The sequence below is a fragment of the Paroedura picta genome, chromosome 13 (assembly GCF_049243985.1).
Source record: "Paroedura picta isolate Pp20150507F chromosome 13, Ppicta_v3.0, whole genome shotgun sequence".
Classification (NCBI taxonomy): domain Eukaryota; kingdom Metazoa; phylum Chordata; class Lepidosauria; order Squamata; family Gekkonidae; genus Paroedura; species Paroedura picta.
Genome location: NC_135381.1, coordinates 42141721 through 42158096, shown reverse-complemented (window position 1 = coordinate 42158096; position 16376 = coordinate 42141721). Strand labels below are relative to the sequence as shown.

General features: G+C 42.8%; 2 protein-coding genes across 5 annotated transcripts in view; one reads left to right on the top strand and one right to left on the bottom strand.

Moving 5' to 3' along the window:
• Positions 1 to 16376, top strand: part of AMMECR1 (AMMECR nuclear protein 1) — a 126321-nt gene that overhangs the window by 89091 nt on the left and 20854 nt on the right. For all 4 annotated transcript variants that reach the window (XR_013226403.1, XM_077309207.1, XM_077309206.1 and 1 more), the window contains one exon: positions 4989 to 5103. Coding sequence is in view for 3 of the 4 variants with exons in the window: in XM_077309207.1 (XP_077165322.1) it covers positions 4989 to 5103 (115 nt within the window). In the remaining variant the exon portion in view is untranslated. The remainder of the gene's footprint in view (positions 1 to 4988; positions 5104 to 16376) is intronic.
• TMEM164 (transmembrane protein 164) overlaps positions 11882 to 16376 on the bottom strand; it is a 79386-nt gene continuing 74891 nt past the window's right edge. The window contains exon 7 of the mRNA XM_077309210.1: positions 11882 to 12482. Coding sequence (XP_077165325.1) covers positions 12402 to 12482 — 81 coding nt within the window. The 3' untranslated portion in view covers positions 11882 to 12401. The remainder of the gene's footprint in view (positions 12483 to 16376) is intronic.

Here is a 16376-nt window from a genome sequence, read left to right as displayed (position 1 = left end):
CCTGAAGGGAGGACGGAATCACAATCCCATGTGCTTATCACACCTCTTGATCCTCCAGTAGGTATGGATGCTTTTGCAGCTCTGGAAGACCCTTTCATGGGATCAGATATAGCCAATAACAGGCCCTACCCACTTTCTGAAAACCTTGATGGATACCAAAGAAGTACTGATGGGTGCCATGGTGCTAAAAAGCACCATACTGGGGAACGCTGTTCTATCCACTCTCCAGGATCTTGAAACAATTCCAACCCTTCCAGGGTGGGTGCGGGGATTACTATCAATTTCAATTTTAAAAAAATCTCAAATCTGACCATGGATCTTCTGCTGTCTCTTCTAGTTGTTGTTATAACAGAGTGGCAAAAAATGGTATCTGTGAGGGAGTTATGGAGGCTGTCTCTTTATTTCTCTGTTTCCTTACCTGCTGCTGTTTGGAATCATTCCTGATCCACATTCAGAATTTTATTACATCCCCCCCCCCCATCCTGTTATTTGCTTCTAAAAAGTAATTTAAATTGTTGTACTGCCAAGCTTTTTTAGATATCTTGCGTCTGCTGTGACATTCTTAGCTTCTTTGGGGGCAGTTGTTTTTTTGTGCTTCAGATAATCATGACACATCTAAAATTAGTTTGTGAACATCTAGCATTGTCTGCCTTTGTTGTCTTATGTACCGAACACATTTCAGAATGCTCAATGAAAACCTCATGCAGTTCCTGCTACTTAATTATGTTTATAAATAAATGTTAGCTTATGGGAACATGTTCAAAGTTACTTTCTGCTGTCTCACAAGCAGATTTCAGATTGGTCTCATTGGCAGAGGGCCAAATTCTTATTAAATTCTTATTAAAAAATAAAAGGAAAAGTATCCAAAACTGTCTTCATTAATAGTCTCAGTACTTTAAAAAAGCAACATATACAGAGTACCTTTTAGCATTAAAATAATGTCTTTCACATTTCTGGAGGTATTAAAAGACTGGTAGCTATTCAGAGCATGAAAGCATCGGGTGCGCTCCCAGCAGTATCTGATTAAAAGAGTAGTTGTAGTTGGATCCCAGCGGAAATAGTGCCCTTGCAGTTCTGGCCAGCTGTCTGGTTTGAGAGCTCCCCTGGTGTTTGCACAAGTAAGCAGGCAGGTTTTACTGCAAATATCTCAGAAGCCATCCCAGGGCCAAAATGTTTAGTGTGGGAAGTGAGTTTTTGCAAGGCTGTAGTGGAAAACAGTCAGGTTGAGTTGCTAACTCCAGGTTTGAACTTCCTGGAGTCGACTGCAATACAGAGAAAATATATCTGGTGACGTGTGCTTCTAGTAAATCAGCCTGCTCACCCCGCTGCCTTCACCCCCCAAGCTACGTGTTGGCCGTAGCGGCCAGCCCTCCTGCCCGCTGACCCGAGTCCACCGCACACTCACCCCCCACCTCCCCCCCCCAAGGTAAGTGCCCCCACCGAGAGGCCACTCTGCGCCTTCCGGTGCCAGCCTTCCCACACGCCCACTGCTTACCCTCCCCCCCAACCCATGCCCCCGCTAGCCCCCACTGCATTTGCAGGTGCAGTGGGCTTTACAGCTAGTTTAACATAGTGGTTGGTCTTCTGAAAGAAACTTGAAAAATATTAACTCCTGTGGGGGTTCTCATGGGATTTAGTATGTTTATTATTGTTGCAGCCTTATGCCATAACAACCAAAATAAAAACAATTAAGACAAATACATTAACAAACAATAATAAAACTAAATTCAGATTAAATGATTAACAACTTGACATAAAGGTTTAAACTAAGGTCAAGAAATAATTACAGTTTATTTATATTATATATCATATCATATTTGTATGATATGATATATAATATATATATTTTAAAAATTAACTCTCACCCATTTGGGAAACCCTTCCTTGCTATCAAGAAACCCCAGGATTTCATTAAATCCTGTTTGAGAAAGCCTGCTCTTAGGGATCCTGAGGAACTAAAGGAGTTTCACCAGTCCAACTCAAGTTACATCAGGGGTAGTCAAAGTGCGGCCCTCCAGATGTCCATGGACTACAATTCCCATGAGCCCCTGCCAGCGAAGGCTGGCAGGGGCTCATGGGAATTGTAGTCCATGGACATCTGGAAGGCCACACTTTGACTACCCCTGAGTTACATGGTTAAGGGTAACAAAATAGTCTTGTCCTCCAAAGGAAAGCCCCATCAAACTTCACATTTTCTAAATCCTGAAGGTACCTGCTCCGACCGCTGTCACCAGCATTGCTGTGTTAAACTTGTTCTCCGAGCTGTCGTTTGGTTACAGCTGTTACAGTGCTGTGGTGTTCTAGTGTTGCTGTGACCCAAGGAGGAAACCTTGAGAAGAGAGCTGAAAGAGATCCCTGTGGCTGGCCTGCATCCAGTTGATTAGCACAGTTTCAGTGTAATTAGAGTTGTTTTGAACTCTGGTGTTGCTGCCAGCCATTGAGGCAGTTGGAGAAACAGAGCAACGATTTTATGGAGAAGCGGCACTTTCACAGCTTGGTTAAAAAAAACAAAAGCCCTCCCATCAAATGGGATTCATGTGGCACGCAGACTCCCACAGCTATCAGGGAAGCGTCCTGGAAAATATTGCCTATTGAGATGAAGGCTGTGATGTTAAGCACAATTATTTGAATATCCTGCCCACCCCATATGCGGCAGGAAAGGTGGTCAGATTCTTCTGTCCCCGCAATCATAATGACGCCCGTAATTGCAGATTCTTGGCATTAATTCCCTGTAGCTGAGGGAAGTGTCAGCCCTCAGGTTTTACATTATAATTTTTATTTTTATTATTTTTATTTTTTCGATTTCGATTTAAGATTTATTACCTGCCACTCCTGAGACCCGATCGTGGCAGGGTACAGTTTGTCCACAATAAAACCTTGGCATTTAATCGTGATTTCCATTAGCTGCCTTGAGCATAGTAATGGAAAAGTGGTATACAAATATAAAATCTTTAATCAGTTGCCTCTGCCTCACTTTCTGTTCTCCCTGTCTTCTGGTTTTACATGGAGAATTTCCTTAATATTGGAAATGTTGCGTATTCCCTTTGTCAATATTCATTGCAAATGTTAATTCCTTTGGGTCACAGTATTTTTCTCAGTTAGATTAAGCCATACCAATGAGTTCTGTGCAGTTCTGTGCATGTGCATTTATATGATGACAATGAGGGGGATTCGGTGTTTTTAAGGATAAAGATGCATGCATATGCAATCTGTAAGGGGGGAAATTACAAGGTTTATTGGGCTTTAAATGAACTGGGAAGCAGGTGTGGTAGAAATTGAATTAACATGTAAATCTACTGGGCAAGGATTAATTTGCATTAAGGATTAATTTGATCTTGCCTATAATTGTTCAGGTTCTTCTTTTATATACTTGCCTGATGATACTTTTCATATACATGTTTTGTGCATGAGTTATTTGAATGGAAAAGGGTAACTAATATCAAAGGAAATAGAGAAAACAAAATGTGGAGAAAATGATGAAAACCTGCAATAATAGCTAATAATAGCTAATTTTACATGTCTTATAAGTGTAATCCCAAATGAATGGCCAAAAGAAAACAGTGTAAAATTATGAGAGATGAAAATTTAGGAACAAACCCTCTTCCGGTTAAGGAAGAGAATGACAAGTGAGAAATATTTAAAGAGCAACTTTAGCTGTAATTATCTTTAGACTTTTCATCATGAATCCAGGCTGCTCTAGCTAGAAGCCCCTCTCTTTCTTTCTCTTTCTCTCTGGGTGGGTGGATGGGTAGGTGGGTACAGAGGACTAGGATTACAAACTGAACCGGTTCACATAAGAACTGTTGCATTTGAATTCCTCCTAAAACGCTGAAACAGTTTAGGAAACCAGTTTTGGTGGTTGCTTTAGTTGATGGTTCTGTGACAAAACCTAAGGGAAATTAGGGTAGAAACAAATATCGAATATCTTTTCCATCTTTTTCAGTGTGAAAAAATGTACCTTTTACTGCTTTAGACTTACTGTCTTCTCAAGATAGTTGAGATCATAGCAGATGTCATAGAAATGTCATCTGGTAGTTTTCAGATATCAAATTTCATGGCACACAGCCTGTCATACTGTCAAATACTGAAATGCAATGTCATTGGCTTTAAAATACAGGTGCCAAATAATCAGGGAATATTTAGCAAATGTCCAAAGAATATTTAAGCTTACCGTTTAAAAAAATGTTCTTGGGAGAAAAGTTTTATTCCTCAAGTAAGTGCCTATTTTACAGAGTTTCTGTTCTAGCTTCTGCTGCATCCTTCTTCCAGATATTCAAATGTGCTTCTCTTGTGTTCCCTGCAGTACCTTTCCAGGTCTCCTTTTTTACAAGAATTCTCCTGTTACTTGATGTTGAGCCCTTTTTCCTTGAGCTTTGTGCAGAGTCTCAGTAGCCAAGACCGAGAAGGTTATCTCAGAACACAACTTTCTTACCTGATGGTATCTCAGTCTTGGACCTCTTACTGCTGCTGACTGAGCCACACCCGCAAGGACCCTTAGGGCTTACCGCAATTTTTACAGCAACTTAAAAAAAATGTTCAGATTATATTTATCTTCAAAATACTTAATGCGTGTTCAGTTGTGGATTTTAGTATACCAAGAACTTTCTTTCTCTCCCAGTGAGTTTTGTTTGGCAACAGGTCACTTGCCATTTGGCTGTGACAAAGAGATTTCTTTCTCCCACAATGAGTTTTGTTTAGCAACAATCATTTGGCTGGCCAGTTCATAAATAAACCCAGTGGACTTTCTGTCTGTATCCAAGAGGAATGAATGTGAGGGGTGGCTGGCACTTGACATGGCATGTTTAGCCTACGCATTAACTGACTGCCCAAGAAGTCCAGAACAGCTTTGGTATCAGAACTCCCAGGAATGTTTTGTTAAGGCCCAATAGGTGTTGTGGCCTTTCTTTGCTCTTCCAGTTCACTTGTTCACAATAAAACTCTGCAACATCACGGTTGTTTCTTTTTTTTGTTGTTGTCGTTTTCCCCAGTGCCCTTAAAGATAGCCGATTCCCCCCAATGACGAGGGATGAGCTGCCACGACTTTTCTGCTCAGTGTCTCTACTCACTAATTTTGAAGATGTCTGTGATTACATGGACTGGGAGGTAAGGAGTCTTGAAGTTTTCCACTGAGTTGGTAATTCACTGAACCCCATTTCTTAGTCATTAAAAGCAAACTGAAAACGATAGGAAAGCTTAGCACACCGAGTTCAGTAGTGTCTTGGGGAAATCTCAGATTACAGTCTGGTTTTGTGCTACAGATGCAGCAGAAGGGTTCTTAAAGCCCCCTGATTAGTCCCCATAAGAATGGAGTTTGTTGCTCTTTCTAGAACAGCCAGACAATTAACTCCCAGTCTTATTTGACTGCAGCATCCCATAACTGCATAGCAGAACAAAATCATTGAGTCCAATACCACCTTTAAGACCAATAAAGGTTTATTCCAGGCGTGAGCTTTTGAGTGCGGGTACTCTTCCTCAGGCTATTCAGAGTGCAAGCACTCGAAAGCTCACGCCTTGAATAAATCTTTGTTGTGCTACTTCAGACCAACACGGCTACCCACTTGCATAGCAGAAATTTACTTCTTCCTCTTTGCCAGCCTTTGCCCCAAAACTCTTGCCTACCTTTTATAGCTTTTCTGCTTCTGAATGGGCTTGGCCATTTCATTTTTTAAAGGAGGATTTATATGCCACCTTTCCACAGACAAGCTCAAACCTGCTTTAGATTGCATGGGGGGAGGGTTCCTCAGAATAGTCCTCCGTACAAAATATTTCCCTGCACACAGGGAATAAAGAGTCCCCGGGATGAAGGCTTTATCTTAGTTTTCTGTGTGCAGAAAGTTTCTGAAATGGTGTAGCCTCTGCCTAAATAGTAGGCCTGAAATAGAGTTTTGAGTGAGTGAAGCTGAAACCCTGTGAGTTAAATTGGTCCAGGTCCCAAAGCAAGGATTGTCTCTTTTCTAACCCATATCATGTATACAGCAACACTAACATGAGCAGTTAGCATTAAAAACTGCACATCGCCCTTTTTGTGAGCCTGAAAGCTTTCAGGGCAAGAGCAACCGTGAGCTTCTTTAAAATATCCCTGTTGCGACAAGCAATTTAGAGCGGGTACTGAAATCTGCTCTGAAAAAATGCATCTCTTGCAAACAATGACAACAATGTAATCATCATAAAATGCCACATAAATTCCAGCAGCCTGTTTTGATATTCATTCAAGAAGCCGTAATGCAGGATTGAGGGTTTCTGCATAAATGAACATTAAGGCTGGGGATTCTTGTCACGGATGTTAAAATGTGTAGCCTCTATAGCAGTTGCTTTCACTGATAAGGGTGTGAATTGTGTTTATGTAGCTTTCACAAAGACATCTTTCTGCAGCACTTGCCTTGGGAAGAGGCAGCTGTGCAACAGCAGATAACACAAAGAAGAATATTACAGCTGACAGATGATAGAGACCAGCAAAGGCTTCCAATTACTTGAACCTTTCCAGGGGTAGTCAAACCGCGGCCCTCCAGATGTCCATGGACTACAATTCCCATGAGCCCCTGCCAGCGACCACTGGCAGGGGCTCATGGGAATTGTAGTCCGTGGACATCTGGAGGGCAGCGGTTTGACTACCCCTGCTTTATCTTGTGGGTGCCAATTCCCCTTTGTTATCTTACTTTTTTGTGGGGGGCGGGCATCCAGACCTTTGAATGTCAAAAGATTGATGCTTGTTGTATGTTTATAATGGGGCTTTTTCATCCCTCCAGAAATCTCCAAGCTGTTTCCAAGACATGAAATTAGAAATATCCTACTGAGTTATCTTGCAGCTTTCAAGTATTCATGCCAGCAGATTGATCAGAAACTGGGTCATAGCCCTATACAGCCAGTGAGTTGTAGCCCTATACCAGGGGTAGTCACTGGCAGGGGCTCATGGGAATTGTAGTCCATGGACATCTGGAGGGCCGCAGTTTGACTACCCCTTGCCCCTATACAATCAGCTTCATGTTGAGACTAGACTCTGAACTAAACCTTGCTTTTAAAGCTTAGCTGATCTGATTTCCACTGTATTGCTCTAAGGATGCAAGAGTATGGGCCATACAGAACCCCTCACTGTTTCAAAGGGGGCTGTGTGCCATGTGCAGGCACCAGTGATTCTAGATGGGAGGACTGAGGATCCATGGAAATTTTTAAATCAAAATAGCGGTCCCCAGTTCCTTAAGTCTGAGAACAACTGTTGTATTTGGTTCTGAATGGTTACTGCGTTTCAGTTAGAGGGATACTTAAATGGTTTGAAGGAAGTGGTTAGTTGGGGACTTCAAGGTGAAACATCCCGTCATTTTGCCGAATGTGTGTTCACAAGCTTTTTCCTAGAACTTAATGGAAAAGCAGAAGTCGGTGGGACTTTTGCTGTGAAGGACTGGAGGGTGCAAGAAAGGATTTACCTTCTTAGGAAAACCTGTGGTAGACCAGGGGCCCCAGCCTTTCTGAATGTGTGGCCACATTTGCAATTCTGACTCTGGATGGTGGTTTTAACTATCACAGAATAGTTGGCACAAGAGGGTGAGCCACCCACAAAATTTCAAGGAATTAGGTCATTTATAACTCTTCAACATTTCAGGCAGAAGATTTATTTAAGAAGATGCCTTTGAAAATGAACATATTTTTTAAAGTATTTGCTAGCAAACACACAGCTTATCGACAGTCATACAGTGCAGATCCTTGTGCTGTGGAAGGAGCTACTGCCGAAGCAACTTTTCAAAAATATGCACAGCAAATCAGAATCCCTCCTGGGCAAAAGGACCACCTGGTCCTGCTCACTTCCTAAAAATGCTTGGTAAATCCTTGGCAGAATTTTCAGGTATTCCTAGCAAAAATTTACTGGGAGTTTAGAAGAGAAAACAATCTGGGGAGCCAAATTCTATAGGTGCATTGCAGCAGAATAAAAGATGCAGATTGCAAATGTGATACAAATGATTATTTCCTCGAATTTTGTACATTGAATCAACACATCCATTAACAGTAACAAAAATAATACTTTGCTACAGCCTTGTTACCACTGGTGTGGCTCTCCCTCACTTGTTTAGATACTCGTTCCTAATATCAGTATTTGGGGAATGTAGGCAAACTATTCAAGGAAGATATGAACAGGGAAGATATGAACAAGTTCTTCTAAGGCAGTGGTCCCCAACCTGCAGTCTGCGGCCCGGTGCCGGGCCACGGTTCCCTCTCCCCCCCCCCGCAGTAAAATACTTCCCAGGCCGCAAGCTTGCGGCCCGGGAAGCTTCTTACTGCGGGAGGGGGGGAGAGGGAATCAGGGTCGCGGCTGTGCATGCGCCCATGCGCGCTGCGTGGCCGAAATCACGCATGCGCGGCACTTTCGCGCATGCGCAATTTCGGCCACGCAGCACGCATGTGCACGGGTGTGCATGTGCGCGGGCGCGGCCACACATGCGCAATGTGCGGGTGGGGCAGTTGCCCTGCCGGTCCCCAGCCGAAAAAAGGTTGGGGACCACTGTTCTAAGGTACTTTGTCCACAGTACCCCACTCTCTCTTCACCCACTTCTAAAGTAATATTTTAAGGGCCTTTGAAGCAGGTTTTGCATTTTTCCTCTACCCCTTAGGTTATGGCTACATATGTAATTTTAGAAAGAGAAGGAATTTTAATGAAATGTTAATCCTTAAAAGAATGACGTGTCACTGTATTTACCCCTACAGTGAGTCAGCTTATATCATCCATGTTTCTTTTAAGGGAACTGCAGTTATGCAATGTGAATGGCAAAAAGTCATTTCAAGATGGCTAGAATATGACCTAAAGAGAGAATGTGGGTCTTCCATCTGATATAACTGCTCATTTCCAGATCATCCCGAAAGGCCATCAGCCCGGTTAGGAGACCTTACTTCTGTAGGTATGCTCTTGGTGATCTTGTGGGAGCTAATTCAGCAATTTGCTGGTGAATGCGAACAAATTCCAAATTAAAGATTTTTAGATGGCCAATCGTGCTGCTGTGGCTTGAAAAGCAAGTTGAGAATGAAGATCCAGCTCAGAGATATGTCTGCAGTCAGAAGTAGACAAAGTGAGCTTCCTCATGCTAAAATATTTCTCCCAACTTTCTGACAGTCGCCACAAAAAATGGGAGATACTCTTTTCTGTAGAGATTTCAGCCATGGAATCAAGAATAGTGAGATGAGTGAATTGGCTGCCATTAGCTCCCATATGGTTTTTTCAAATTGCCGCCATTTTCACTTGCTGTTATATATAATTTGCACGTTTCCTACTTGCCCAAGAGTCCCTTGAGGCCCAAGAGTGCAGTTGTAGGCCTTTCATTTGTCCATTCATTCATCCATAGCATGATTCTGTGTGACTCGCACTATTCATTAGTTCATGCTACCCCTGGGGAATCTAATAAAGATTGAGCACTTTGTTTCAGGATATCTTTGGCAGTATCTTAACCCAACACACTGGCTCATGAGCTCTGAGGGCTTCTCAGTAAACAAAGTAGTAGCCGTGAAGTTAAGTTACTTTGAAAACGGTAAATTGCCTTCTTCCAGCAGCTCAGTTCAGATTGTAAGGAAACAAGTCCAACTCAAGTCACTTTGAGAATATGGCCAGCTGAAAGTAATATACAGCACAGTATATCTGCCCATCGATGCCCTCCAGTTTGTCAGGATGATTTGTTTATCAGTGGCCCACATTCCATCCGTGGAAGCCATTCCTTCCTCCATGTGACTGTGGGACTCGAAAGCAATTTAATACATAATATTATTGATTATTATTGGTAGCTTATTATGTGGCCTCTATCACATATGAACCTCGGTGTGGCTGTGGAATTCCAAAGTCTGTTCCTCCCAGAGTGATTTAATAACAGGTGAACTGGTCCACAGATACAATAAGAGCCAAGCCTACTATTTTATAACAGCTGGTTTATTTGAAGGCTGCTTTTGTATCCATAGTCTTCTGCCTCTCCTCCCCCCTTTGGGGATACAGAATTTTCTTTTCTCTTTTCCCTAGGAACATTACCAAAAGCTTGCCCCTGTACCTTATTTATTTCTTGTCTAAATGCCAGGTATTCCTTCCTAGCAAGGACTCTGAAACGCTTTCTTCGTTCCCTTTCCTTCTTTTGTCCTTCTGTTTCCAGTTCTTGGGAGAATATAGTCCTATAGAGTGTCCTTCCATATGCCACTGGGACACCTGTATTTACTTAGCTCAGAATATTGCAAAGGTTTCTGAACATTTTTGCTTGACTGCTAACAAAATTGGAAACAAAACTCCTAGGGAAGGAAGAAGAATTTTGTTGGTTCTAGATCTGAAACCAGTGAAATGTAACCTGGTGTATAGGGTAATATATTGGAAAGATTAATTTAGGCAATTCATGCATTGTATGAAATGTTGATGAGGACTTATCTGTCCATATTTCCCCAAATCGCTAATGATTTCCCTTTAATTAATTGTCACAAGTGTTTCATCATTGATCTTCTGTGCAGTCCTACAGGGGCAGTGTTTATGAGCAGGGCTGTCATATAAGCTAAAAGCCTTAAGGGGGTCACTGCGCACCAAAGGCAGGTATCCCCCATATTATATTTATGCATCCCATATTTCTAAGCCAAAAGTAATAATTAAAACTACTCTTTATTAAAATTCATTTTGTTGGTTATGACCCAATTTCCCAATCTATCCAGGTCTCCTTGAATACTAGTCCTTCCCTCTGAGATATTAGCCACACCACCCAATTTAGAGTCACCTGCAAATCTAGACCATGTACTGTCTATTGCTTCTTTAAAATCATAAATGAAAATGATAAACAATTCCAGCCCCAGCAAAAAATCCTGCGCTACATAGTTAATCACCTCCCTCCAAGATGAAGGTTCAGGTGGAGCTGAGCAAGAAAAAGGAAATGTTCAAGAAATGAAGTGCACAAACCTCTATAGCAGGTTACTAGGATAGGGACACAATTGAGAGGGTACAGAGTAGAGCAGTGAGGATGATCCCAGGCCTGGGGACCAAGCCCTCTGAGGAAAGGTTGAGGGACTTGGGAATGTACCAGCTAGATATCGGGGGGGGGGGGGGGTGTCACAGTCTGAGTAGTTCAGCAGTGGATTTGATTGCTTAAGGAAGAAGTGAGCTCCCCCTCACTGGCAGTCTTTAAGTCTTGGCTAGACTAGTAATTATCCTGGATGCTTTTGGCGGATCCTGCATTGATCAGGAGGTTGGACTAGATGGCCTATATAAGTGGTCCCCAACACCTGGTCCGGGGTTCGGTACTGGTCCGTCGATCAGTTGGTACCGGGCCACAGCTCCTCCTCGTCCTCCTCCCCAGCTGCTGCCTCAGGGGCTGCCCTGCCACTCTGCCGCCAGCTCACCTTTGGTGCTCTCTAGCTATCACCATAGCTAGGGCTCCCCCTCGGCGTGGCACTGCGCAGCTGCTGCTGGCAGCACCCCCCAGTGAGTGGCGGGATGTCAGGGGCACCGGCGGGAAAGCAAGTGGAGCAGGGGCTCAGGCGGCGACATCCCTCAGCAAAAGACTACCCCCCCCCCCTGGGGCCTCAGTAAAATTGTCAAGCGTTGACCGATCCCCGGTGATAAAAAGGTTGGGGACCACTGACCTAAATGGCCCCAGTAACTCTGATTCTATCATTTATGAAGGAGGATTAGGCCAAATAAGAAAGGGGAGGAATGGCATTTATGTCAGAGATTACTATTCTTATGGAGATATTAATGTTTTTTATTTAGATTCAAGTGGACAGCCGTGTTGGTCTGAAGTAGCACAATAAAATCAGAGTCCAGTAGCACCTTTAAGACCAACAAAGATTTATTCAAGGTTTTGAGTGCAAGCACTCTTCGTCAGACTAAGAACTGACCATCATAACAGTAGGAATATATAAGCAAAAGTTAATTCTGTTACATTAGTAAACTGTGTCACGGCATCCACACACTGCCACATGATAATTCCCTGCCAAACCAGCCAATCAGACCCCTCAAATCCATTTGTAGTTCACAGAGACATATCAGAAATAAAACTGTCAAAGCCAGTGATCCACGGCTCACACCCTACTATTTACTGCCGGCCCCATCTGTCTCCAGACCAGTGTGAAACTTTCTTACAAGTAGAAGCTAAGCTGGCCGTTATCTTGTCCTGGGACCAGAAAGTAGAATTCAAATTTGCATTATATATTACTAAGTCACATAATATCAATTAAAATAAATTGTGAGGAATGTGGATACACAAGTTACATAATGTTAGCATGCATAGTGAGATAAAAAAAACCTTTGTCCTTGTTGAGTCCAGGGTATGTCAAAGTATTGAGTGTTGTAATAACTTGTATTTCTGCAGTCTCCCTTTCTAGCCTGTTCTTGAGGTTTCTTTGTAACAAAACAGCTACTTTCAGGTCTCTTATAGAATGTCCTGGAAGGTTGAAGGGTTCCCCTACCGGTTTTTCAGTCCTGTGGCTTTTGATGTCCGACTTGTGTCCATTAATTCTTTGGTGGAGGGTTTGACCTGTTTACCCTATGTAGAGAACAGAGGGACATTGTTGGTACTTGATGGCATATAACAAGTTTGAAAATGAGCAGGTTGTATAAGCCTTTGATGGTATAGGTGATATTGTTAGGTCCAGTAATGGTGGCAGCAAAGTGTATATGGCAGCAAAGTTGGAATCTGGGTTTGTTGCAAGCTCTAGTACCAGTGTTCAAGTTCACATTAGATGCTGAATTGTTGTGGGTGAGGGGGGCCACGGGGTAGAGAGTGGTGGGTTGGTGTTTGGGGGCCGGGAAGCAGTGACGGAGCACGGGAGATAAGTACGGGGGATAAGTGCAGGGCAGAGAGGTGTGGGCTCGGCAGAAGCCACCGCCCCTGGCCGGCTCCCCGACGAACTTGGGGCTTCTGCTGGGCCCAGGGACAGCCCTGCAGAAGGCCCCCGGCACCGCCCAGCTCCCAAGTGAATTCAGGGCTTCGACCCGGGCCCAGGGAGGCTGTCCCTTGGGCCGAGGTGAACCCCCCCCCCCGGCGGCTCTGACCTAATCTTGGGGCTTTGGGGCAGAGCAAGGGACAGGCCCTTACTGTTTTATTTATACTGCTCCCGTGGAGCGGTTACAGATAAAATACAGCCTTTTATACAGCCAACATATATGAGTTTATCACTGGCTTGAGATAAAATCAGATATTTTACAATAATTTAAAACTGGAGTTTAGCTGTTCCTAATTTCAGCAGATACCATTGTTTAGTTATTTTGGTTGCAGACATGCATAGGATTTAGGCTTGCAGAAAATATTCTTAATTTAAGTATTTTTGTTATGTTTTTCAAAACAATAAATGGTGTACTTTAGATGATAATGAAATTCATACTTCTCTAAACTCAATTTACAGCAAATAATTAATGCCTGATATATCTTCCTTGATGTCTGTTGTCTATGATTATGACAAGAACCCAGGGCATCAGGTTGATTTGGTACTTGATTAAGTACAAATTAAATTGACCAGAGTTAATTTAAAAGATCACCAGATTCTACCTTTCACAGTTATGTCTTAAAATTGATCATCAAAAGCTTTCTGCTTTTAATTGCCTACAGATTAAAAATTGGATACAAAATCTTCCACTTGGCTACTTCATATTGTCTATACAAGAATTCTTTTGAACAGATGATAAGAGATCCTCCATCTACTCAAAGTTTATTGTCCAGAATCTACTCTTTCTTTCTGGGACTGTTCAGGTTAGAAATGAGATGACTGGGGGAGGGGGGGAAGGCTTGATAGAGGTTTATAAAATTATGCATGGGGTAGACAAAGTTGACAAAGAGATACTTTTCTTCCTCACCCAAAATACTAGAACTCAAGGTTATTCAATGAAGCTGCTGTACAGTAGGTTCAGGACGGACATACTACTTTACACAGAGAGTGATTAAAATATGGAATTTTCTGCCAGTGGATATAGAAATGGCCACAAGAATAAACAGCTTTAAACAAGTATTAGATAGATTCATGGAAGATAAGTCTCAGTGGCTACTAGCCATGTTGACTGAGGGGAACCTTCAGATTCAAAGACACTAATTCTCTGCAACCCACAGTCAGAAGGCAACATCAAAGGAAGGTGTCATTGTTTTGTGCCTTGTTGTTGGTTGTCCAGAGGCTTGGCCATTGTGTGAGAGGGCTAGCAATTCTGTGAGACAGGATGCTGGACTAGATGGGACTAAACAAATCTAGATGGTCTGATCCAGCAGGGCCCTTCTTATGTTTCTGTGTACCCCCCGGAACTATCTGTCAGAACCACATTTTATTAACATCTGTTTGTATCTGTGAGAAGTTTATTTTAGCAAGGGATCCAGTTAGCCTTGTGAAGAAGTCCACAAAGTTGCATGCTTTAACTTACATGCTCCAGTCTCCCCAGTCTTTCTGGAGGTGATTCTTGTATATCTTTAGGAAACTTGGCTTATAAGCCTGGACCAGGGACCAGCTGTGGTTTTACATATTGAGCTGTGTCTTAGTCTACCTATTGAGAAAGGAGGAGATGGCAGAACAGCCTGTACAACATCAGAAATTGTGATAGAGATGTAGCAGTTTGTCATGATTTGTTCTGCTAATGATCAGGAACAGGGATAGTCAAACTGCGGCCCTCCAGATCTTCATGGACTACAAATCCCATGAGCCCCTGCCAGCGAACGCTGTCAGAAGCTCATGGGAATTGTAGTCCATGGACATCTGGAGGGCCGCAGTTTGACTACTCCTGAGAAGACCCAATATAACATCTGAGAAAATATACCTGTATTGCAGACATGATACTTTGTGAAATGAAAATGAAAGTTTGACTGGCAAATGTTCAGCCTTTCTCAGCCACCTGCAAAGAGAGTTGCATCTGTGTGTATGGGTTAATACGTTCCTAACAGGTGCCCTACGGCTTCATTTATCCTCAGTGGGTATGATCCAAAATGCTGTGAATGAAACTGAGCTTGCCCTCCCAGCAGACAGAAAGACAGAAAATATCCTGGCCCAGGTTGAGTCCAGATGCACCTTCTTGAGGCCAGGGACCACCAACTGATTGGTGGAGTGCTCTCTGGAGGGTATAGATAGTTAGGTGGTCTCTGAGACACACAGGTCCCAGACTGAATGGACTTACGGGTAAGAACTAATAACTTAAACTTGATTCAGAGTTCAACTGGTACCCAGTGCAGCTGCCAGAGGACTGTCCGATTATGTGTCCTCCAAGATGTTTCGGGATGCTGCATTCTGGACTAGTCGTAGTTTCTAAAGCAAGGCTAAAGGCAGGCTCATGTACAGCGAGTTATAGAAGTCAAGCCTAGAGGTGACCATCTCATGAATGACTGGAGCTAGGTGTTCTGACTGTGTTTACAGTCAGTAAAAACAAGACCAGGAGCTGATTGTGGTTCAGATCATCAGCTTCTTGTTACAAAATTTAGGCTTAAATTGAAGAAAGTAGGGAAAAGCACTAGGCCACTCAGGTATGAACTAAATCATATCTCCGACGAATATACAGTAGAGGTGACAAATAGATTTAAGGAATTAGATCTGATAGACAGAGTGCCTAAAGAACTATGGATGGAGGTTCGCAACACTGTACAAGAGGTAGCAACTAAAACCATCCCAAAGAAAAATAAATGCAAGAAATCAAAATGGCTGTCTGAGGAAGCTTTACAAATAGCTAAGGAGAGAAGGGAAGTGAAAGGCAAGGGAGAAAGAGAAAGATACACCCAACTGAATGCAGAATTCCAGAGAAAAGCTAGAAGAGATAAGAATGCCTTCTTAAATGAACAGTGCAAACAAATAGAAGAAAACAATAGAATGGGGAGGACCAGAGATCTTTTCAAGAAAATTGGAGATATGAAGAGAAGGTTTCATGCAAAGATGGGTATGATAAGGGACCAAAATGGTAGGAACCTCACAGAAGCAGAAGAGATTTTAAAAAGGTGGCAAAATTATACAGAAGAACTATACAAGAGCAAGATTAACATCCCTGATAACCACAGTGGGGTAGTTACTGACCTAGAGCGAGACATCCTGGAATGTGAAGTCAAATGGGCCTTAGGAAGTCTGAGCAACAATAAAGCTAGTGGTGGTGACAGCATTCCAGTTGAACTATTCAAAATCTTAAAAGACGATGCAGTAAAAGTGCTACACTCAATATGCCAGCAAATTTGGAAAACTCAACTATGGCCACAGGATTGGAAAAGGTCAGTTTACATTCCAGTTTACATTGAACTCTGGTGCTGGAGAAGACTCTTGCGAGTCCCTTGGACTGCAAGGCGAACAAACCTGTCAGTCCTAGAGGAGATCAGCCCTGACTGCTCCTTAGAAGGCCAGATTCTGAAGATGAAATTCAAATACTTTGGCCACCTCATGAGAAGGAAGGACTCCCTGGAGAAGAGCCTAATGCTGGGAGCGATCGAGGG